This window comes from Sphaeramia orbicularis, chromosome 24 (genome assembly GCF_902148855.1).
Source record: "Sphaeramia orbicularis chromosome 24, fSphaOr1.1, whole genome shotgun sequence".
Lineage (NCBI taxonomy): Eukaryota > Metazoa > Chordata > Actinopteri > Kurtiformes > Apogonidae > Sphaeramia > Sphaeramia orbicularis.
The window spans coordinates 40,578,370-40,605,378 of record NC_043979.1 but is presented as its reverse complement, the minus strand read 5'-3'; the positions used below and the strand labels follow the sequence as shown (position 1 = coordinate 40,605,378).

Genomic DNA, 27,009 nt, shown 5'->3' with positions numbered 1-27,009 from the left:
TTTAACAGTTTGATTTATAGGTGTGCATTTTCCGCACACTTGGTGACAGATGCTAGTATTTTTGAACATTTGACCTAGTGCCGAAAATAATAATACAAATTAACCAATGTTAGAGTTAATCATTGACATAAGCCAGGATGAAAAAAATCGAATAATATGTGATCCAATTTTTATATAGTATATTGAAAAAAATAATAATTTTTGTGTTTTTTGCATCCAAAAAAATGGTTTGTTTGCATTACAAATGCAGCATTTAAAGGGTTGAAAATGTGACAATTATTGAGTATTTGGTATTTTTATTTACAGCTCAAGTTGATGAAATAGTAAAAAGTGTAAACGAATTAAAAACAAACAGTATGGAATTTTTTTTTTTTTTTTTACATTATTCCACAATTATTGAAAAAAAATATTTTTTTGTGTTTTTTGCATCCAAAAAAAATGGCTTGTTTACATTACAAACACAGCATTTAAAGGGTTAAAAAATGTGACAATTATTGAGTATTTGGTATTGTTATTTACAGCTAAAGTTGATGAAATTGAAAAAAGCGTAAAAGAATTAAAAACAAACTGAATGAAAATTTTTTTGACATTATTCCACAAGTGTGCCAAAAAGGCACACTTGGTGCTTACTAAGGGCCTTGCTGGACGGGATACCGGAGGGTTAATGATACTTTTTCTTCAGTTTTCTTTGTTTTTGATATAATAAGCCTTAACTTTAACCTTAGTTTTTATCAACATCTATGACATCAGTGAATTAAATTACAGAAAAATACCTGATTTTCACTGATAAAACACCAAGTAAAGGTGATAATATTACAATAAATGGTGATAAATCACTTAAGAAAGGTTAAATATAGAGAAAAAATCATTTGGGAACAGACGCAAAAGTAGCACTGGGTCTTTATGGGTTAATAAAGAAAGACATTTCAGGTTTTAAAGGATAGTTTTCATAATATAATTTTTCTTTTTTCACTGTTACTATTACTATTACTGTTACTATTACTGAGAAATTAAATATTAACCCATAAAGACCCAGTGGTACTTTTGGGACAGTTCCCCAATGATTTCTACCCCCCTCCCCCCGAAAAGGAGGTAAGGGGTATTGTTTTTGTTTGGTTTGTTTGTTAGTTTGTTAGCAATTTAGCAGCAAAACTATTGGTTGAATTCATACCAAATTGGGTTCATAGATTACCAGTGATCCAGAATAGATGTGATTACATTTTGGGAAAAGTAGGTCAAAGTTCACAGTTGTTTTTTTTTTAAATTTAAAAAAATTTTTCCTCCTTTTCTTATAATGGGTAAAATTTCAAATGTCTGTAGCAGCAAAACTATTTGTTGAATTCATACCAAATTGGGTTTATAGATTGCCACTGACCCTGAATAGATGTGATTACATTTTGGGAAAAGTAGGCAAAATTCACATTTTTTTTATTGTTTTTTTTTTTTTTTATCTCTTTTTTTCCCCTTTATTTAGAACAGGCAAAATTTCAAATGTCTGTAACAGCAAAACTACTGGTTGAATTCATACTAAATTGGGTTTATAGATTGCCAGTGACCCTGAATAAATGTGATTACATTTTGAGCAAAGTAGTTCAAAGTTCACATTTTAATTTTTTTTTTTTTATCTTTTTTTTCCCCCTTTACTTATAATGGGCAAAATTTCAAATGTGTGTAATAGCAAAACCATTGGTTGAATTCATACCAAATTGGGTTTATAGATTACCAGTGATCCAGAATAGATGTGATTACATTTTGGGAAAAGTAGGCAAAAGTTCAAATTTTTTTGATTGTTTTTTTTTTTTTTTTATCTCTTTTTTTCCCCCTTTACTTAGAACAGGCAAAATTTCAAATGTCTGTAACAGCAAAACTACTGGTTGAATTCATACTAAATTGGGTTTATAGATTGCTAGTGACCCTGAATAAATGTGATTACATTTTGAGCAAAGTAGGTCAAAGTTCACATTTTAAATTTTAAATTTTTTTTTTAATCTTTTTTTTACCCCTTTACTTATAATGGGCAAAATTTAAAATGTATGTAATAGCAAAACTATTGGTTGAATTCATACCAAATTGGGTTTATAGATTAGTAGTGACCCACAATAGATGTCATTCCATTTTGGGCAAAGTTGGTGAAAGTTCACATTTTTTTGAATTTTTTTTGTTTTTGTATTTTTTTCCCCTATTTACTTATAATTGGCAAAATTTCAAATGTCTGTAGCAGCAAAACTATTGGTTGAATTCCCACCAAATTGGGTTTATAGATTGCCAGTGACACAGAATAGATCTGAATAGATCACTATTTCTTCATCTTTTTTCTGTTTGCGATATAATAACCCTCAACTTTAATCTGAGCTTTTATGAACATCCACAGGATCAGTACATTAAATATTGGAAAATACCTGATTTTCAATGGAAATATGTAAAATATGGATGATTATGTTATAATAAATGGTGAGAAATCACACAGAAAATATCAAATATAGAGGAAAAAATCATTTGGGAACTGCCACAAAAGTAACACTGAATCTTTATGGGTTCACCTTTCTGAAGCGAAGGATCACTATTTATTGCAATATTAACTTCTGCGGGGGGTTTTTGTAAAAAACTGGTATTTTCCTATACTTAATTCACTGATCATGTAGCTGTTCATTAAAGCTCAGATTAAAGTTGAGGGTTATTAAATCAAAAAAAGAGAAAACAGAAGAAAAAGAGACTTTTAAAGCCAAATCTGTCATTATTTGAACATAAACCCAGTGTCTCCATTCACTGTCATTCATCCAACTCCAATGGTTTTACTGGTGAATCAATGCTGTAGAAGATGACTGTGTTTCCATGGTAACTACGGAGCCTCTGAACGTCCAAATGGGTCATATTTGATGACCATGAAAAGACGACAAACTGTATTTTACACCAATTATTTCCATGTATTGATAGGATTAGTGGATCAACAGGTATGAAACAGTTTAGTTCAGTAGATGGTTTTGGCTGATGGTGGATGTTTGGGTCTTTATGGGTTAAGAGTATTTGTCCGCCCTGCTTTTAGTTTTATACGTGAGCGCTCTGTTGTACCTTGTAAAGTTGAGAAAGTGAACATGGCGTGTATAGAGGAACGGCTGAGGGATATTACTGATGTTCTTCATGAGATCCACCTGAAAAAGAAAAGGAAAGAAAAGAGAGAGACAGGGTTAACTGTAAGGGTCATTACCTGCCATGAATATAGAATAGAATAGAATAGAATAGAATAGAATAGAATAGAATAGAATAAATAGAATACAATACAATACAATACAATACAATAGCCTTTATTGACATTGTGTGTGTAATGGAATCAGGAAGGTTACTCCAGTTAGTACAACAGTATTAAAAAAAACAACAATAGGTCAGAAAATAAGAATAGAGACAAGAAAATAGAATAGAAAATGTTACAAAATGTAAAAATAGAACTAAAAGTAGAATAAAAATTAAAACAGATATTAAATATGAATAGACATAATATTAAAAATATTAACATTATGTATATCTATGAAAACAGTATCTATCTATATCTATATCTATATCTATATCTATATCTATATCTATATATGAAAACACTATGTATATCAATGAAAATAGTGTGCGTATCCATGAACCAGTGTGTGTGTGTATGTGTAAGAGAGTATCTATATCTATAAAAATATTAACAATATGAACACTATATATACATATCTATGAAAAAGCATTTATGTTTGATAAATATTGAATAAATATTGTATTGTTATTGCAAGAATAGATGGTTTTGCATGAACTACAAAGGAATATTGCATATAATTCACATTATATACAGGGTGTCCCATAAGTCTCCATACATAGGAGACATAATACATTCCATGGTTCTAACATGTATTTCTTTATATTTCTTCTTTATAGTTCTTCAGCAGTGGAGGACACGCATTGAAATGTGTTCTCGACAAAATGGCAGTCATATAGAGTATATTATATAAATAAAAATGGTTTATGTCAAGAAACGTTTATTTTTCCTATGTATGGAGACCTATGGGACACCCTGTATATATATTTGGGATGTAACGATATGAAAATTTCATATCATGGTTATTGTGACCAAAATTATCATAGTTATCATTATTATTGCGGTATTATTACCTCTGCCAGCAGGTATTATGACCGCTTTGCTTTGTGTGTTTGTTTGCATGTTTGTTTGTTAGCAGGATAACTCAAAAGTGATGGATTTTCATGAAAATTTCAGGAAATGTTGATACTGGCACAAGGAAGAAATGATGAAATTTTGGTGGCGATCGGGGCGGGGGGGGGGCAGGCACAGATCTGTCTTGGCAGAGGTCTGCGCTCTCCGAGTGCTTTTCTTGTTGAAACTGTGCTCAAAATGTTCAACAAGTACAGTCTACTCTCGTTAAACCGCCCGCCGTTATACCGCCATTTTCGCTCACCGCCGACCAAAACCATTGCACAAAAATCCCCAATGCATTATTCCATTAGCTACCGCCATTTCCGCCTATCGCCATCCGCCAGCCCAGTTCCACGCACAAACAACACTTATACCATTGATTTCCCGACCGTTATACCGCCAGCGTGATTGCCATCGAGTACACATAAATTTTAACAATGCACTGAAACAAACGCGCCAGACGCTGATCGTGACAAGCTACGAGTAGGTCTACGGAACGGCCACCATTCATTTATCGCAGAACACTCCGTAGGTCAGGATGTCGGGAAGAGGACGTGGGATTAAGCCAAAGCCTCAAGATGATGGGGTGTCATTTCCCGACACGGTATAATAATGCTTAAAATGTTTCCCCACTTTAAATGATCCCTTACAACATAACAGAATCAAGATTTATTTAGAAACGCAATTAGAACGGGTTAACGGAGGCAGCATAGACATCATATAGTAAAGACATGCACAATTATGGACGCAACCCGTTGTAACGCCATTTTCGCTATACCGCCAATTTGGCCGTGAACGGAAGTTGGCGGTGTAACGAGAGTAGACTGTACTTATTGACACACTGAAATAATTCAACCAAATTGTATTTAAAAAATAAATAAATAAATAATAGGTACAATGCACTTTCTGTGGCAGAAACATTCAAATATTAACCCTTAGTGGTCTGAGCCTATTTTGTCCGTTTTTCAGTCCTTTTGATTTTGCCTTTATATACTATATACAGAAATGTTTACTTTACCTAAGTTTGGTATCTTTTTTTTCAGCACAGCTTCATCTATCTCATCTGCCTATTATTGTTTTCACTTTAACCTACTATATCAACACAATAGGCCAGAAAACACAAAAAATATAAAATCCCCCCCCCCCCCCCCCCCCGCCCCTTTTCGCACTTCCATTGGAATGCACTCTCTCTCTCTTCCTGACGAGCATTGCTTGAAACCATTCACACAGATATTTTATGTGCAGAGAATTAATGAGTGTCGTGGTGCTCGGCCGCTGAATCCAGGGTTTGATGAACGGGTAAACAAGGAGCTGATTCAATATTGGTTTGCATCGAATCCAGCAGCGACACTAACGCCAATTTAGCATCTGCTGACCGTTCGCAAGCGGTTCACGACAGATTATCCCGATGACGACGCCGACACGCAACGTCACGGATGTGATGCTTTCACACAATCGCACACGTCTCCTACACACTCCTATGACCTCCATTAACCCATAAAGAGCCAGTGGTGTTTATGTGTCAGTTCCCACTCTGCAGAAAAGGAAGATCTGCTTTTATTTATTTATTTATTGGTTTATTTAACCCTTAGTGGTCTGAGCCTATTTTGGCTGTTTTTGAGTCTTTTTGATTTCGCCTTTATTTACTATATATAGAAATGTTTATTATACCCATGTTTGGGATCTTTTTTTTCAGCACAACTTCATCTATCTCATCTGTCATTATTTTTTTGACTTTAACTGACTATATCAACACAAAAGGCCAAAAAACACACAGAAAATATAAAATCCGATTTGAAAAATGTATATACTTTATTGCATAAATAACACAAAGATGCTTAACTCTTTCAATGCCACGGGCCGATCAGATCGGCTTTGGAGAACACACCACATTTGTGTACAAACAAACCATCCACCCCCATTTCTTTCTCACATTTCGATGACGTTCTTTCAAATCTTCTTGCAAATTACGATCAATAATGAATCGGCTGCGTCCGGTGTGTTTTGAATCTAAGTAGCAATCGGTCGGATGTTACCGAGCGGTTTTTGACCAAGGAAGAGCTCGCGTTTCGTTTTCTGCTTGGGAAATTTTATGAATGAATTTATGAATGAAATCATATGCAAATTAGATGGCCATTTTGTAGTAATATCGTAAACACAGCGATCTGTCAAAACAGTCCCATCTGCTAGAAAATGAGTTCTGATGACGATTCAGACTTCGATTATAAAAACAACGCGAAATACTGAAAAACGGCCAAATTCTGTGGCACTTTTAAGGCTTATTAGCCCCTTAACTGTCTGGCACCGAAAGAGTTAACGAACTTTTTCAAAGTCTTTAAAAGTGAATATTGGTTCCAAATATTAGGTATAGAAAATCAAAATTTTAATAAATTAAAACTATACTCAAATATTTGACATAAAAGCATAGTTTTACATGGGGTTTTTTTCCCCTAAAAGTGCGGTAATCAAACACGGTTAACATGATAATTCGAATTTTATCGGTAATATTAACCGTCTGCAATTTTACCGCGGTTTATCATTATACCGGTAATCGTTACATCCCTAATATACAGGGGTTGGACAAAATAATGGAAACACCTTTAAAAAAATCCACAAAATATAATTTAATATGGTGTAGGTCCGCCTTTTGCGGCTAATTACAGCCTCAATTCTCCGAGGTATTGATTCATACAACTTGTGAATTGTTTCCAAAGGAATTTTAAGCCATTCTTCAGTTAGAATACCCTCCAACTCTTTTAGAGACGATGGCGGTGGAAATGGACGTCTTACTTGAATCTGTAAAACTGACCATAAATGCTCAATAATGTTGAGGTCTGGGGACTGTGCCGGTCATACGAGATGCTCAACTTCATTAGAATGTTCCTCATGCCATTCTTTAACAATTCTAGCTGTATGGATTGGGGCATTATCATCTTGAGGTGAAGGTGTTTCCATTATTTTGTCCAACCCCTGTACCTTATGTTGATCAAAATATTTTAATTTGCCTTAAAAAGGTTCTGTTTAGAAATAAAGCCATTTATTGTTCAACATCAGCATTTTCTACTTTGTGTGTGCATGTTGGAGTGTGTGGACTAATTGCGAATGTAATGCTAATAGGTAGGCTATCATTAGCACTACTACAACTACTAATCTGCAGGGTTACTTCAATTAAAGAGGGGCAAAAAAAATCTACTTGAGTGTCGTTATTACGTAATGAACCATGTTATTACATTTTCCTGAAAATAAAAATGTGTCAAGTGCATTTTGTAATAAATTTCTCAAATTGTAATAACTTACTACATAATGCGAAAAAATTTACTACATAATGCATTGGGGTAGTTTATTACAAAATGCGTCAGTTTATTACATAATGCGGCTTTATTACAAGATGACGTGACATTCTTATTACATTTTGAACTTTTATTACATAATGGGAATTTATTACATAATGCGGCTCAACAAAAGGTGAAATCTCGAGAAACTGCCACAAATGTAGCACTGGGTCTTTGTGGGTTCATAGAAAGCAAAAAACCCCTTACCCTGGATCTAATATCGAAACTGTCACAATGGACGAAGACTAATGGAATAATGAAAACTAATCCACATAAATATAAATACAAGCACATATTGTAGCTCTGTAACAGCAGTGCCTTACAGTTGTGTTTTGCATCTACAGGGGTTGGACAAAATAATGGAAACACCTTAAAAAATCAACAAAATATAATTTAATATGGTGTAGGTCCGCCTTTTGCGTCAATTACAGCCTCAATTCTCCGAGGTATTGATTCATACAACTTGTGAATTGTTTCCAAAGGAATTTTAAGCCATTCTTCAGTTAGAATACCCTCCAACTCTTTGAGAGACGATGGCGGTGGAAATCGACGTCTTACTTGAATCTCTAAAACTGACCATAAATGCTCAATAATGTTGAGGTCTGGGGACTGTGCCGGCCATACGAGATGCTCAGCTTCATTAGAATGTTCCTCATGCCATTCTTTAACAATTCTAGCTGTATGGATTGGGGCATTATCATCTTGAGGTGAAGGTGTTTCCATTATTTTGTCCAACCCCTGTACCTTATGTTGATCAAAATATTTTAATTTGCCTTAAAAAGGTTCTGTTTAGAAATAAAGCCATTTATTGTTCAACATCAGCATTTTCTACTTTGTGTGTGCATGTTGGAGTGTGTGGACTAATTGCGAATGTAATGCTAATAGGTAGGCTATCATTAGCACTACTACAACTACTAATCTGCAGGGTTACTTCAATTAAAGAGGGGCAAAAAAAATCTACTTGAGTGTCGTTATTACGTAATGAACCATGTTATTACATTTTCCTGAAAATAAAAATGTGTCAAGTGCATTTTGTAATAAATTTCTCAAATTGTAATAACTTACTACATAATGCGAAAAAATTTACTACATAATGCATTGAGGTAGTTTATTACAAAATGTGTCAGTTTATTACATAATGCGGCTTTATTACAAGATGACGTGACATTCTTATTACATTTTGAACTTTTATTACATAATGGGAATTTATTACATAATGCGGCTCAACAAAAGGTGAAATCTTGAGAAACTGCCACAAATGTAGCACGGGGTCTTTGTGGGTTCATAGAAAGCCAAAACCCCTTACCCTGGATCTAATATCGAAACTGTCACAATGGACGAAGACTAATGGAATAATGAAAACTAATCCACATAAATATAAATACAAGCACATATTGTAGCTCTGTAACAGCAGTGCCTTACAGTTGTGTTTTGCATCTACAGGGGTTGGACAAAATAATGGAAACACCTTAAAAAATCAACAAAATATAATTTAATATGGTGTAGGTCCGCCTTTTGCGTCAATTACAGCCTCAATTCTCCGAGGTATTGATTCATACAACTTGTGAATTGTTTCCAAAGGAATTTTAAGCCATTCTTCAGTTAGAATACCCTCCAACTCTTTTAGAGACGATGGCGGTGGAAATCGACGTCTTACTTGAATCTCTAAAACTGACCATAAATGCTCAATAATGTTGAGGTCTGGGGACTGTGCCGGCCATACGAGATGCTCAACTTCATTAGAATGTTCCTCATGCCATTCTTTAACAATTCTAGCTGTATGGATTGGGGCATCATCATCTTGAGGTCAAAGTGTTTCCATTATTTTGTCCAACCCCTGTTTATATAAATATAAAATGATTCAGCTAAAAATAACTGAGACTCTGCGTGCCTTTGCATAACCTTGCAGTGAAACCCAAGCATTTATCGCATTAATAGAAGATGATGGAAACGGTCCATGAGGTGGGATCTGGGGCTGACCTAAATGAGGACCAGAGGCTTCTATATAAACTAAATAAACACGATGGATTCAGGAGGAGGTGCCCAGAACGGTTGGATGTGTGAACCAGACAAATAAGCATGGATAAGAGGAGCTTTGGCAGTGGATTTATCCGAGCGGTGGCTGCACCTTGATTTGATTTGTAAAAGCAGACTGACCTCATCACAGCCTCAGACTTTCCCTTCACTGTTCAACTTCACAATATAATATAATATTCATCACCGTAGATCTAGTTTCTCCTCGGCCATGTCAGGCGCAGGATATCCAACAATTTAAAGTGAATTTTCCACATCTTTGTCTTGATCTGTCGCTATGAAAAAACACAGCAACACACACACACACACACACGATATAGGTCTATGTGGGGATTTAGGCTCACGGCCGCCAAAATAAACTTCTGATATCACACAAATACAAGCCCGGATTAACCATATGGGCAACTGGGCAATTGCCCAGGGGCCCGCGACCTCTGAAGGGCCCTGGGTAGCTCAGGCATAACAAAAATATCTGGTTATCTTTTGCTTATAAATGAAAGTGCCCGCAAAAAGTGTTCTTAAATAAATACTGGATACTTCGGAAATGGTTTCTTATTACCTCCGCCAAGGAGGTTATGTTTTTGCCAGGGTTTGTTTGTTTGTCTGTTTGTCTGTCCGTTAGTGTGCAACATAACTCAAAAAGTTATGGACAGATTTGGATAAAATTTTCAGGGTTTGTTGGAAATGGGATAAGGAAGAAATGATTAACTTTTGGGGGTGATCCGGAAGAAATCCTGGATTCTGGATCACTTTGAAATTTTCGTTAACATTGTGGTAAATGGGGCCAAAATTTTTGTTTATGTTTATGTTTATGTTTACGCATTTGGCCGACGCTTTTTTCCAAAGCGACTTACAGGGGAAAACCAATTAAATCACTCAATCAATCAAAATTTTATTTATATAGCGCCAGATCACAAAAAAAAGTTATGTTTCCCAATATCTCGCTTAATTATTGACCAAAACTCATGAAATTTCACTCAGGAATTGACAATGGGGTCCTCTATCACATTTCAAAGGCTGATCCGGATCTGATCCAGAAGGCGGATTTTATCTCAATTTATTTAAAAAATGGGGGTGCCCTTACTTTTTGGCCTACTGTGCCTTTAATATTAAAGGTAGAAATTTCTGACAAGCGCCATCGTGTAGCTCAGTCAGTTCCGCATCGGGAGTATGCCACCGGATTTCATGTCGCTTTAATACTTAAGGAGCTAGATCCAGAAGAAAACCGCCATTACGAGAAATGGGATTTTCGTGAATAACTACTGAACTAATAAGGATATAATTATGAATCCAGTTGCTAATGGTATGTTTTCATGGTCAAGGAATCTTAAAATATAGGTCAAATAAATATGGGACTAATATTTATGGTGGGAATCACAATATGGGGGAATTGTGCAAATCTCATGCAATTTGACTCAGGGATTTACAATGGGGTGTTCTATCAAATGGCAAAGACTGATCCGGATCTTTCAAAAAAGTTATGGACAGATTTGGATGAAAATTTCAGGAAATATTGATACTGGCACAAGGAACAAATGATTAAATTTTGGTGGTGATCGGGGGGGTGGGGGGGGCACTGATCTGCCTTGGCAGAGGTGAGGTCTGTGCTCTCAGAGTGCTTTTCTAGTTTATTTTTTGTGAAAATGGAGGACACTTCCCTCTCTTTCTAATGTAGTGGATCAATTTTAGATTATACTGATGCTAATGTGTTTTGTTTTCATATCATCATATGCAAGTGAGTGGCCTTGACAAGAGGCTATAGTGGTGCACTTGTAGTTCTACGAGCATTTACACATTTGTACATCAAAATGCATTTGATGATAGTTAGATATTGAAGTATGGGGTATATTTACATATATTCCTGGAACTTATTCTGTATTTTGCCAGATTATAGGGCTCCTGGGGTTGTGATGATGGGGCCCTTGAATATTGTTGCCCAGGGTACAATGAAGTGTTAATCTGGCCCTGCACAAATACTATATATAGTGCAGACGTCTTGTTCCATGACTGAAAGTTATGCATTCACCGAAACTCAATTCTTATCCATTCCTGACACTTCTTAACTCCATATTGGTGTAATTATCTGGACGACATACAGATTTTTCCAGTCATACATGTATACATTAGTTAATGTGCATCTTATACCTCAGCTACGTGGCACATGACACCACTAGCCAAATTCGCAAGATTCATCATTTCCTATAATTCAACCTGTCTGTCTCTGTTTAAGTGATTTAGCACCATTTATTATAATATTATACTCTATATTTTGTGGTTTTTCAGTATATATTATATATTTTCCTATATTTAATGGACTGAAAATGTAGATCAGGGGTGTCAAACATGCGGCCCGGGGTCCAAATCTGGCCCGCCAAAGGGTCCAATCCGGCCCATGGGATGAATTTGTGAAATACAAAAATTACACTGAAAATATTTAAGTGTATTTTTGCGTGTATTGTAGGATATTTAAGCACATTTAAGTGTATTTTTTGCGTGTATTGTAGGGTTTTTAAGCATATTTTAGTGTATTTTTTTATTTTACAGAATTTACTTTTTTCACTCAAAAGTTCTTATCCTATTGTTTGTATTATTTTACTGCTCCGGCCCACTTTAGATCATATCAGGCTGTATGTGGCCCCTGAACTAAAATGAGTTTGACACCCCTGATCTAGATGTTCATAAAAGCTCAGATTAAAGATGAGGGTTATTATATCAAAAACAGAAAAAAGATGAAGAAAAAGGGACTTTTTTTCTCTCTATTTAACCTTTCTTTAGTGATTTAGCACCATTTATTATAATATTATACTCTATATTTTGTGGTTTTTCAGTATATATTATATATTTTCCTATATTTAATGGACTGAAAATGTAGATCAGGGGTGTCAAACATGCGACCCGGGGTCCAAATCTGGCCCGCCAAAGGGTTCAATCCGGCCCATGGGATGAATTTGTGAAATACAAAAATTACACTGAAAATATTTAAGTGTATTTTTGCGTGTATTGTAGGATATTTAAGCACATTTAAGTGTATTTTTTGCGTGTATTGTAGGGTTTTTAAGCATATTTTAGTGTATTTTTTTTATTTTACAGAATTTACTTTTTTCACTCAAAAGTTCTTATCCTATTGTTTGTATTATTTTACTGCTCCGGCCCACTTTAGATCATATCAGGCTGTATGTGGCCCCTGAACTAAAATGAGTTTGACACCCCTGATCTAGATGTTCATAAAAGCTCAGATTAAAGATGAGGGTTATTATATCAAAAACAGAAAAAAGATGAAGAAAAAGGGACTTTTTTTCTCTCTATTTAACCTTTCTTTAGTGATTTAGCACCATTTATTATAATATTATACTCTATATTTTGTGGTTTTTCAGTATATATTATATATTTTCCTATATTTAATGGACTGAAAATGTAGATCACGGGTGTCAAACATGCAACCCGGGGTCCAAATCTGGCCCGCCAAAGGGTTCAATCCGGCCCATGGGATGAATTTGTGAAATACAAAAATTACACTGAAAATATTAACAATCAAGGATATTAAAATAATTTTAGGTCAATCAATTCTAAAGTTGATCAGAACAGTAAAATACTATCATAATAAACTATAAATAATGAAAACTGCAAATTTGTCTCTTTGTTTTAATGTAAAAAATGTAAAATTACACAAAAATGTTCACATTTACAGAGTAGTCTTTTACAAAAAGAAAAAAAAAAAAGTGAATATCTGAAATGTCTTAAGAGAAGTATGTGGAATTTTAATCATATTTTCCCTGTTATTTAATGTTTGGTGTATTTGTAGATCCACTGTGATCTCTAAATTGTGATTCACGTGTATAAATGATAAACTAAGGTGTAATATTGTTAACATTGCACTTATTTTTCTAAAGAATTTTCAGGTTCATATTTGTTCATGTTATGTTCAAGTACAATTCGTAGATGTAAACATTTTAATTACGGAATTTGAAGTGTATTTTTGCGTGTATTGTAGGATATTTAAGCACATTTAAGTGTATTTTTTGCGTGTATTGTAGGGTTTTTAAGCATATTTTAGTGTATTTTTTTTATTTTACAGAATTTACTTTTTTCACTCAAAAGTTCTTATCCTATTGTTTGTATTATTTTACTGCTCCGGCCCACTTTAGATCATATCAGGCTGTATGTGGCCCCTGAACTAAAATGAGTTTGACACCCCTGATCTAGATGTTCATAAAAGCTCAGATTAAAGTTGAGGGAGAGAAAACTGAAGAAAAAGTGACATTTAAGGCAAAATCTATCATTAACTGAACATAAACCATCTGCTGTTTTTGATCCAACTCCATTTTTCAATTAAACTAGAATTCTTTTATCCTTGGCACTGTGAAAATAAATGATGGAATGTTTTTTTTTAAAGAATGTAATTATGCTCATCTTTTAAAATGAATTAGTTTTATTGTGTTTTATTTTATTTTATTTTATTTTATATAAGGTACAATACGTAGATTAGGGGTATTAAATAATTGTGATTATGCCGACTCCAAAATCTTGTGATTGAGTGTGTTTTGTTTACTATATGTGTCCAAATGTGAATGCAACAATGTGTAGAACTGTGGTCCGAGAAAAATTTTCCATACGGGACAATGAAGTTTATCCTGATCCTGATGAAAAAAATTACTTTTTCAGCAAAATATATCATAAACCCAACATTAAAGAAGTGTCTCCATCCACTGTCAGTGATCCAACTCCATTTATTATTATATTATCTTCTGTATTTTGCATTTTTCCAGTAAAAAATCAGGTATTTTCCAGTATTTAATGTACTGATCATATACAGTCGTGGAAAAAATTATTAGACCACCCCTTGTTTTCTTCAATTTCTTGTTCATTTTAATGCCTGGTAAAACTAAAGGTACATTTAGTTACAAAAATTATACTTAAGACATTTTAGTTCAGGGGGCTCATACAGAATAATTCAATCTCAAGTAGATCCCAAATGATATGGGATTTTGGGGGCCGATACCGATATTGGGGGTTAAAAAAAAAGCCGATATCCGAAATTTCAGCCGATATACAGTCACAGAAAAAATTGTTAAAGCACCCTAGTTTTCTTCAATTTCTTGTTCATTGTAATGCCTGGTACAACTAAAGATACATCTTTTTTGACAAATATAATGATAACAACAAAACTAGCTCATAGTAGTTTAATTTCAGAGCTGATATCTATCCATTTTAAATGGTTTTCTTGATAATAAACAAAATCACTTCAAAAACAGTGACTTTTTCAGTAAAATATATCCTTAACTGAACATAAAACAGTGTCTACGACTGATGTCATTGATCCAACTCCATGGGTTTTACTGGTGAATCACTGCTGTAGAAGATGACGGTGTTTCCATGGTAACTACGGAGCCTCTGAACGTCCAAATGGGTCATATCTGATGACCATGAAAAGAAGAGAAACTCCATTTTACACCAGTCATAATAGTCATGATATAATTAGTGGATCAATGAGTATTAAACAGTTTAGATCAGTAGATGGTTTTGGTCACCGTGGGCTGTTTGGGTCTTTATGGGTTAAGAACATGCACCAGTTATTTACCCTCAAAGATCTAAACAGCCACCGGAGACCAAAATGTTTAACTTTTCAACCACTAATCCTATCAATATATTTGAGCACTTCTGGTGAAATACAGCTTTTTAGCTTTTCAACAACATCAGAAATGAAATAAAATCTTTCATAGTTTTTGCAGTAGTGGTTTGTGTTCAGTTAATGACTTATTTTGCTGAGAAAGCCTCTTTTTCTACAGTTTTTTTCTGTTTTGATATCATAACCTTACAATTTTTTACAACTACTATGACATGGTCGGTAAACTAAATACTGATTGTCACTGAAAAATGCAAAATACAGAGGATAATATTATAAAAAATGGTGAAAAACCACTAAAGAAAGATAAAACTAGAAGCACTCGGAGAGCGCAGACCTCCGCCAAGGCTGATCAGTGCCCCCCCCCCCGTGGGCCCCCCCACCCCCGATCACCACCAAAATTTAATCATTTCTTCCTCATCCCATTTCCAACAAACCCTGAAAATTTCATCCAAATCTGTCCATAACTTTTTGAGTTATGTTGCACACTAACGGACAGACAAACAAACAAACAGACAAACAAACAAACAAACAAACCCTGGCAAAAACATAACCTCCTTGGCGGAGGTAAACAGAAAAAAAAGAAAACATCCAGAAGTAACCACAAAACAGTTGGAGGGTTAAAATGCTTACATTACTCAACGTTACAAAGGAAATCAATAAAATAATAATAAAAAAAGAAAAATACAGTTGGTGTTATTAAAAGGTTCTTTACAGGTAAAATCATATACAAAACTTAGGCAGGAAAGTAAAAATGTTCCAGTTTAGTTATTTCCTGCTGCCCAACAGAGATTCATTTCATCAACCTGGCTTTTTCTTACAATGAATGAATGAATGAATGAATAAATGAATGACCATGAACAGATGACAAACTGTATTTTACACCAATTATTTACATGTATTGATAGGATTAGTGGATCAATAAGTATTAAACAGTTACCTCAGTAGATGGTTTGGGTCTTTATGGGTTAAAACAACTGCACAGAGTTGGATATAGCGATAATAGAAACTGAAACCGGATCGTCACAGTGGTGGAAGTGCACTCTTCCCCTGCAGCACCTGTGTGGCCACAGCTACCGGTTTTATACCAGACAGTCACATGACAGATGGGAATAGCAAAAAAGGCCACGCTGTAAAAAGCAGCACAGGCGAGCAGACGTAAATGAAAGCAGAACAAAGCAAAAAAAGACTCACATACAGAACTTTTAGCTTAAATAAGCAGGTACCAATAAATAATGAAAAACAGCTGAGCATTAGACAGGGGAAATTCAGCCAGTCCTGGTGTTGTCTGGAACTGTGGCTATCAAACTTTTTACAGTGGAGTAACCCCTGAAATAGACTTTTTAGCCAACTCTCGCTTCAGCATTTTGGATTGAAAAAAAATAAGGCAAAATTTGTTCCAGTCCCAAAGGTGTGTGTTTATATTTACCAAAACGTTGTAAACATGTGGCTCCAGGCACAACAAGCCCCGCCCCTCGCAAGTATTGTAGCTTATTTTAGCATCGATCCAGCTGATGTCATCATGTCGATGCATGTGTTGATGTCAGCATATGAATTGCCTCTATATATGTGCCAAGTCTGAAGTAAATTGAAATAAAATTGATGTTTTTATACACATTTGAAATTATATGTAAATGGGAAATGAAAAAAAGATTTAAAAAATTCAAAAAAATGTGAACTTTGACCTACTTTTCCCAAAATGTAATCACATCTATTCTGGGTCAATAGCAATCTGTGAATCAAATTTGGTATGAATTCAACAAATAGTTTTGCTGTTACAGACATTTGAAATTTTGCCCCTTTATAAGTAGATGGGAATTTTTTTTTTTTTTTAATTCAAAAAAATTTGAACTTTCACCTACTTTACCCAAAATCAAATGACGTCTCTGATGGATGGCTAGCAATCTATAAACCCAATTTGGTATGAATTCAACCGATAGTTTTGCTGCTACAGACATTTGAAATTTCGCCCATTATAAGTAAAATGGGAGAAGAAAAATTTATTTAAAATTTTAAAAAAATTGAACTTTGACCTACTTTTCCCAAAATGTAATGGCATCTATTGTGGGTGACTGATAATCTATAAACCAAATTTGGGATGAAATCAACCAATTGCTTTGCTGCTACAGACATTTGAAATTTTACCCATTATAGGTAAATGAGGAAAAAAAAAAAAGAAGAGTTAAATTCCCCCAAAATTTTCAACTTCAACCTATTTTTTCCAAAATGTAATCAGATTTATTCTGGATCACTGGCAATCGATAAACCCAATTTAGTATGAATTCAACCAATAGTTTTGCTGCTACAGACATTTGAAATTTTGCCCATTTTAAGTAAATGGGAGAAGAAATTTTTTTTTTTGAAAATTAAAAAAAAAAACAAAAAAAAACTTTGACCTACTTTTCCCAAAATGTAATGACATCTATTTTTGGGTGACTGGTAATCTGTAAACCCAATTTGGTATGAACTCAGCCAATAATTTTGCTACTACAGCCATTTGAAATTTTGTCCATTATAAGTAAATCGGGAAAAAAAAGATTTAAAAAATTTCAAAAAAATTTGAACTTTTACCTACATTTCCCAAAATGTAATGACATCTATTGTTCGTGACTGGTAATGTATAAACCCAATCTGGTATGAATTCAACCAAAAGTTTTGCTGCTAAAGTGCTAACAAACAAACAAACAAACAAACAAACAAGCAAACTGAACCAACATATATTTAACTATAATATCTAAAAAATTAAATTGTAAGTAAATTTTGGCTCAAAATATAAACTGAAAAGTGCTCTCTTTCACTGATAAGAAAAATAAATAAATAAATAGGTCATTAATTAATAAATGAACCTTCCATCAACTAAAAATAATTACTCCTCTACTTGAATAAACTCATTTTGGATAATCTAAAATAAAAATGTCATTAAAATGTTACCAACGCTTAAACAAGATAATTGACAATAAAACTATTAGATGAATGTATATACTGTGTTTTATATTTCAGCATTAATTCTCATTATTTATTTATTTATTTATTTTGTATTTGCTACATGATGACTTATTTAATGTATTTTTCCATAAAAATTACATGTACTCCCTGGGCTTCCTCCAACATGTAGCCTACTTTGGGAACCCCTGTTTTAGAACGATGACAGAACAAAGTGAAAAAAGAGGCAGACATATGGATTTAAAGGACGCTTCATTTACAAACAGTTCTCACACGGACCCAACTGGGGACTCAAACTGTCCCGGTCCGACCCAAATACAAGCATTTCAAAGAACAGGTGCCAAATGAAAACAATAGAAACAAACAATTAGATGATTCCCTGACAAATTCTACTTTCCATCCTGACTTCCTTAGAGATTGGAGAGAGCAGCTGGATATAATAACATTATGAGCCAAAACACTATCAATGAAGCATTTGTGGGGAAAAAAAAAAAAAAAGCACAATTAACAAGCACCGAGAGAGAACCAGTATAATTATTTCAACAGGGACCGAGCCAGAAAAAAGAACGTCTGCAAGTGCATTATAATGGAAGCGATTTGTTTATCTTTGAAACATGTAAAGTGGGAATTAAATGTAAAATAAAAATGCTGTTTCTGTTTTGAGTCAAGCTGACATTGTGTCGTTAAGCCTTTAACAACGGCAGTCTCACCGGCGCTACATTTAGCATTTTACAAAATTCTTATAACTGTAACTCCTGAACCGTTTGCACTATTCACAAAATTCAAATTGCATCGGAAAGCTGAGATCCTTACCTTTCCGACGCTATATAAAAAAATACAAAGGAACTGTTTCAGAGACTTCCACACAGGCTAAAAAACGCCTAGAAATAACAAAAAAAATGCAGCCATAATATAGATATTGAATGTTCAAAACCAAAAAGCATGTTTGAGCAGATGTAAAATAGTTAAAAGTTTATTTCTGCAATCTCAAAAAGTTTCATTATGGACATTTACAATAGTTTCTGATAAGAAATACGATAAAAACTTAAAATAGTTTTTTTCTTTTTGAATAAATCACACTGTTTTAAGGCTTTTATTCTTTAAAATAATGATAACACTGGTCAACAACAAATTTGTTGTTGAAGTTTTTTGAGCTGATTTAGGATAATTTTGGTGTGCTGAATCCAAGAATCACATTAATTTTGCTCAATCAGGTCAACTTTCTGAACGATGCTACATATTGGCTTTTTAACATTTTTGCTTACATTTATGGGCATTTTCACATCATATGATACAAAATTCTTTCATATTTCTTGCAATAAACGAGTTATAATGGAAAGAAGAGAATGACTATGAGCAAAACTATTACTAGAAAGTCTGGAAGATACTATTAAAGAAGAATGGGAGAAGTTGTCACCCCAATATTTGAGGAACACTTGCGCAAGTTTCAGGAAGCGTGTGAAGGCAGTTATTGAGAAAGAAGGAGGACACATAGAATAAAAACATTTTCTATTATGTCCATTTTCTTGTGGCAAATAAGTTCTCATGACTTTCAATAAACTAATTCTAATTCTAATAAAACAAATTTATTGTTTCAGTTTTTTGAGCTGATTTAGGATCATTTTGGTGTGCTGAATCCAAAAATCACATTAATTTTGCTCCATCAGGTCAACTTTCTGATACTCTTTAAACATAAATAAAGCTTTTAACCACTAAAACAAAGTATTTTCACTTTTGTACGAAACAAAAAAAAATCTTTGAATGCAAATAAGTGTACTGTAAATTCAAGTATGTTTCCTTTTGTAAATAAATAGCGCACTGGAATTTAACTGCTATAGACTTGCCATAGAACTGTAGCAAAAAAAAATAAAATAAAATAAAAAAACTCACGTAAAGTGCAAATTACACTGGTCAACAACAAATTTATTGTTTCAGTTTTTTGAGCTGATTTAGGATAATTTTGGTGTACTGAATCCAAAAATCACATTAATTTGGCTCAATCAGGTCAACTTTTGAACATTTTTGCTTACATTTATGGGCATTTTCACATCATATGATACAAAATTCTTTCATATTTCTTGCAATAAACGAGTTCTGAAGATATTACTTTTGCCAATTTATGATTAATGTTTGTTTTTTTTTAATATTACAGGTGAATGAAATGGCTTCGACTAGAAGATCTTGCCAAAATAAGCCTGACGTATTCTGCTACATCTGCAGTGAATACACCATTGTACCTAACAGGAATCCTGTTAGAAAATGAGTTTTATTCTCTTAAAACCTATTTTGGGTGACAACTATATAAAAAATCAACCGATAAAGTCACAAAAATATAATCAATTTTGTGAGAAGATCAAATTTTTCAAAATCAAATTAACAAAAAAACCCTGATCTGATTGAGAAAAACAGATGTCATTTTTGGATTTAGCGGTGCAAAATGGTCCGAATTCAGTTGAAAAAACCTAGACAACTTGCAAAAAACATTTTTTTGTAACCCAGTGTTATTAATGGACAGGTACTTAAAGTTAAGTTCTTCCTGAAACAAAGAATTGGCAAAAAAAAGACATTTTCTGACACTATTACAAAGAAAACAAGAAGACACCTAGGCAGCCTGGTATAATGGCAGTCTTAAAAGCCTTTAAATGTAGAATACGTAAAAATTATCATGTATAATTATTGAAATGTTACATAATTTAATTTAGACTTTGTTTATGTATGTTTAATTTGGTGGCATTGTTGGTATTATGGGCAATAAGGGATGAAATCTTTTAGCATCAGCTTATTCCTAATAGATTGCGAGGAAAAATGTCGGAAAAATGACATGTAGATGTAAGTAACTGAAATAAAAATGATTCATTTATTCATTCATTCATTCATTCATTCATTCATTCATTGTAAGAAAAAGCCAGGTTGATGAAATGAATCTCTGTTGGGCAGCAGGAAATAACTAAACTGGAACATTTTTACTTTCCTGCCTAAGTTTTGTATATGATTTTACCCGTAAAGAACCTTTTAATAACACCAACTGTATTTTTCTTTTTTTAATTATTATTTTATTGATTTCCTTTGCAACGTTGAGTAATGTAAGCATTTTAACCCTCCAACTGTTTTGTGGTTACTTCTGGATGTTTTCTTTTTTTTCTGTTTTTATCTTTCTTTTGTGGTTTTTCACCATTTTTTATAATATTATCCTCTGTATTTTGCATTTTTCAGTGACAATCAGTATTTAATTTACCGACCATGTCATAGTAGTAGTAAAAAATTGTAAGGTTATGATATCAAAACAGAAAAAAACTGTAGAAAAAGAGGCTTTCTCAGCAAAATAAGTCATTAACTGAACACAAACCACTACTGCAAAAACTATGAAAGATTTTATTTCATTTCTGATGTTGTTGAAAAGCTAAAAAGCTGTATTTTACCAGAAGTGCTCAAATATATTGATAGGATTAGTGGTTGAAAAGTTTAACATTTTGGTCTCCGGTGGCTGTTTAGATCTTTGAGGGTAAATAACTAGTGCACGTTCTGAACCCATAAAGACCCAAACAGCCCACGGTGACCAAAACCATCTACTGATCTAAACTGTTTAATACTCATTGATCCACTAATTATATCAATACATGTAAATAATTGGTGTAAAATGGAGTTTCTCTTCTTTTCATGGTCATCAAATATGACCCATTTGGACGTTCAGAGGCTCTGTAGTTACCGTGGAAACACCGTCATCTTCTACAGCAGTGATTCACCAGTAAAACCCATGGAGCTGGATCAATGACAGTGGATGGAGACACTGGGTTTATGTTCAGTTAATGATATATTTTGCTGAAAAAGTCAGTTTTTCTTCAGTTTTTTTCTGTTTCTGATATAAAACCCCTCAATTTTAATTTGAGCTTTTATGAACATCTACATGATTAGTACATTAAATGATGGAAAATACCTGATTTTCAATGGAAAATTTTAAAAATATAGATGATTGTGTTACAATAAATGGTGATAAATCACATAGAAATGTCAAATATTAAGAAAAAATCATTTGGGAACTGCCATAAAAGAAGCACCGAATCTTTCTGGGTTAACCTTCCTGAAGTGATTTATCACTATTTATTGCAAAATTATCTTCTGTGTGAAAAACTAGTATTTTCCTACATTTAATTTACTAATCATATAGATCTTCATTAAAGCTCAGATTAAAGTTGAAGGTGATTAAATCAAAAACAGAGAAAACGGAAGAAAAATTGACTTTTAAAGCGAAATATGTCATATATATACATACATATATATATATATATATATATATATATATATATTATACGTGACTGCTCTGTTGTACCTTGTAAAGTTGAGAAAGTGAACATGTCGTGTATAGAGGAATATTACTGATGTTAGTATAAAACAGGCATCGGCAAAGAAAACAACAATAATATTAAAATCACACAATAACGGCTTCATTCGAATACGCACGCTAAGAAGTGAACTAAAACAGGGAAGTGACTCTGCAGCTCTGATCTCCTCTGGCAGGCTGCAAACTCTCTTGATTGGTCTTAAATCACTCTTTATATGCGTATAAAAAAACCTTTCGTAGAGACTGAAGAACTCTATCAATGTCCCACTCTCATAACCCACTGTATGCACTGGCACCTGTTACGTCATAGCAGGACTATTTGGATGCAACAGTTAATATGTATACTTGTTTATGTACACTAGGTTGTTGATCTGAGGCCCCAGTCAGGCTTAGGCTTCACATACACCCCCCCCACCCCCACCCCCCTCCTCTCTATAAACTCAGTACATTTCCACTCACTGCTTCCACTTTCTGTGCTGCTGTAAAATTTAAAGTCGAAAGCCTTTTTAGAAGCGCTGCAGACTGTCTGTATATTAATCTTTTTCATTTCAAGCGTAGTTTATTTTCAGTAAACTACCCCCCCTCCCCCCGCCCCCGGACCCCAACCCCCATCATCCCCTTGGCTATTAGTCCAGACCAATTAGCCCCAAGCTAACCCCTTATGGGACATTTGGTCAGTGTGTATGCATGTGTGTGTGTGTTTTGACCCACTCCTCTGGTCTGTCTGGCCAAACCCCCCCTCCACACACTCATTTAAAAGGAGTGCTTGGATGAGGGGGGGGGGGGGGTGCACAGGGAAAGTGGAGGACAGTTTGAGATTCCAGGCATACCTACAACCCCCCGCCTCAGCCTCCCTCCTTCCTGAACCCCCGCCGTGTCCTCGCAGGGCTCATCAAGGAAACAGACAAAACCACAGGACGCTAACGCCGCTGACCTGCACTCAGCTCGGTTCAACCTGCACTCGTGTGTTCGCTTTGATTCACAAGACGATCCTGAGGAAAAATCGATAGGAAGTTGGAGTCCCACCCCTGGCGGATGGGCACCATGGGAACTAACTTTAGAAAAATGAATGAATGACTGTTGTAGTTTTTTTTGGACTTGTAAAAATCACAATCAAAAAAGGACATTATCAACAGAAAACAACTGAAACTAAAAAAAATAGGACCAATGGCCCTGTAGCTTACCGGCCAAATTAAAAGCTTTGGGAAATGTATCCAGATGCCATTTATTCTCACCCAGTTCTGTGTATTTATTCTATTACAGAAATAACCCATGTTTTGCTCATATTCCAATCAGATCTGTAAAAAATTCAAATTCCAACTTCATATCATTGATACTGATTTATTGCATCAATCCACTTCCTATCTGTTATAATGGGAAAATTTGTCAAAGTCGTTCCAAATCCAGAATCAGATCTGGACTGAAATAATTTCAATCCCTTGTGTTGACATCATCATACAGAAGCTGTATACCAAGTTTGAAGTCAATCAGAACTGGAGTTTTGCAGAAAAAGACGATTGAAATTTTTTCCCCATAAGAGCCCATGTGAAATTTTCCATAAGTTCCCGGATCCAGAAGAAGATCCTGATCAGCATGTGGACATTATGTTTTGGTCATCTCCCCATCAGGGCTGGACTGTAGAAATTTACACTGGATATCATTTATATTTACTGAGTTATTGCATCCATCCACTTCCTATCTCTTATAATGGGGACATTTTTCAAAGTCGCACCAAATCCAGAATCAGATCCGGATCCAAATAATTTCCCTAACTTCTGTTGACATCATCATAAAGAAGCTGTATACCAAGTTTGAAGTCAATCGGAATTGTAGTTTCGGAGAAGAAGACGATTGAAATTTTTGTAACAAACAGACGACAACGATGGACGCCGCATGACGACAATAAAAGTAGGACCAACAGCCCTACAGGGTGGGGAAGCAAAATTTACAATGAATATTTAGTTGTTTTTTTCTCAACAGGCACTACGTCAGTTGTTTTGAAACCAAACATATATTGATGTCATAATCATACCTAACACTATTATCCATACCTTTTCAGAAACTTTTGCCCATATGAGTAATCAGGAAAGCAAACATCAAAGAGTGTGTGATTTGCTGAATGCACTCGTCACACCAAAGGAGATTTCAAAAATAGTTGGAGTGTCCATAAAGACTGTTTATAATGGAAAGAAGAGAATGACTATGAGCAAAACTATTAGGAGAAAGTCTGGAAGATACTATTAAAGAAGAATGGGAGAAGTTGTTCACCCGAATATTTGAGGAACACTTGCGCAAGTTTCAGGAAGCGTGTGAAGGCAGTTATTGAGAAAGAAGGAGGACACATAGAATAAAAACATTTTCTATTATGTCCATTTTCTTGTGGCAAATAAATTCTCATGACTTTCAATAAACTAATTCTAATTCTAATAAAACAAATTTATTGTTTAAGTTTTTTGAGCTGATTTAGGATCATTTTGGTGTGCTGAATCCAAAAATCACATTAATTTTGCTCCATCAGGTCAACTTTCTGATACTCTTTAAACATAAATAAAGCTTTTAACCACTAAAACAAAGTATTTTCACTTTTGTACGAAACAAAAAAAAATCTTTGAATGCAAATAAGTGTACTGTAAATTCAAGTATGTTTCCTTTTGTAAATAAATAGCGCACTGGAATTTAACTGCTATAGACTTGCCATAGAACTGTAGCAATAAAAAAAAACAAAAAAAAAAAAAACTCACGTAAAGTGCAAATAACACTGGTCAACAACAAACTTATTGTTTCAGTTTTTTGAGCTGATTTAGGATAATTTTGATGTGCTGAATCCAAAAATCACATTAATTTGGCTCAATCAGGTCAACTTTTGAACATTTTTGCTTACATTTATGGGCATTTTCACATCATATGATACAAAATTCTTTCATATTTCTTACAATAAACAAGTTCTGAAGATTTTACTTTTGCCAATTTATGATTAATGTTTTTTTTTTTTAATATTACAGGTGAATGAAATGGCTTCGACTAGAAGATCTTGCCAAAATAAGCCTGACGTATTCTGCTACATCTGCGGTGAATACACCATTGTACCTAACAGGAATCAAGTCACAAGTTTCATAAAGTGTGCTTACCAATCTTTTTTATTTATTTATTTATTTTAAATACAACTTGGTTAAATTATTTCAGTGTGTGTATCAGTACATTTTGAACATTTTGAACACAATTTCAACAATACCACGATAATAATGATAACCGTGATAATTTTGGTCACAATAACCGTGATATGAAATTTTCATATGGTTACATCTGTACTTGTCACTAAACTGGTCTTCTGTGTTTTCATACTGTGATATTCTGTATTATCTCAGGTTGAAAACAAACCATCTTTTTTACCAAATAAATCTGAGAAGTTTCACTTTTCTCAGTTTCAGTCATGGCTTACACTGGTCAACAACAAATTTATTGTTGAAGTTTTTGAGTGAAAGTTGTTTATTTTTTTCTCGCAAAACAATGTCAAATATACTCTTTAAACATAAATAAAGCTTTTAACCACTAAAACAAAGTATTTTCACTTTTGTACGAAACAAAAAAAATCTTTGAATGCAAATAAGTGTACTGTAAATTCAAGTATGTTTCCTTTTGTAAATAAATAGCGCACTGGAATTTAACTGCTATAGACTTGCCATAGAACTGTAGCAATAAAAAAAAAAAAAAAAAAAAACTCACGTAAAGTGCAAATAACACTGGTCAACAACAAACTTATTGTTTCAGTTTTTTGAGCTGATTTAGGATAATTTTGATGTGCTGAATCCAAAAATCACATTAATTTGGCTCAATCAGGTCAACTTTTGAACATTTTTGCTTACATTTATGGGCATTTTCACATCATATGATACAAAATTCTTTCATATTTCTTACAATAAACAAGTTCTGAAGATTTTACTTTTGCCAATTTATGATTAATGTTTTTTTTTAATATTACAGGTGAATGAAATGGCTTCGACTAGAAGATCTTGCAAAAATAAGCCTGACGTATTCTGCTACATCTGCGGTGAATACACCATTGTACCTACCAGGAATCAAGTCACAAGTTTCATAAAGTGTGCTTACCAATCTTATTTTGGTATTAATTATGATATTTTGTGAGAAGATCAAATTTTTCAGAATCAAATTAGCAAAAAAACCTGACCTGATTGAGAAAAACAGATGTCATTTTTGGATTTAGTGGTGCAAAATGGTCCTAATTCAGTTGAAAAAACCTAGACAACTTGCAAAAAACAATGGTAACACTTTACTTGAAGGTCTAGTTTATAATGCATTAAGCGTAAATTCATTAGACATTATAATGCATTATAAAAGTCATTACAACAGTTTATGATCATGTACAACAACTTATACCAAGGTTCATAAAGTATTACACATGTAGACATAATGTATTATAAATTCAGCTTTCATTATGTTTTATACATCCACACCAAAGTGACAACAGTGTTTGAAGGAAGAATCTCCAGTCCTGGGTTATGGAACACATTCTAACCATCAGAACTCTAACCAGTTATAA

The 27,009-nt window shown here is 33.9% G+C and overlaps 1 protein-coding gene across 1 annotated transcript in view; it reads right to left on the bottom strand.

Annotated features, from left to right (window-relative positions):
• usta (uronyl 2-sulfotransferase a) overlaps nt 1–27,009 on the bottom strand; it is a 241,053-nt gene that overhangs the window by 62,726 nt on the left and 151,318 nt on the right. Inside the window, exon 7 of the mRNA XM_030128233.1 lies at nt 3,070–3,149. Coding sequence (XP_029984093.1) covers nt 3,070–3,149 — 80 coding nt within the window. The remainder of the gene's footprint in view (nt 1–3,069; nt 3,150–27,009) is intronic.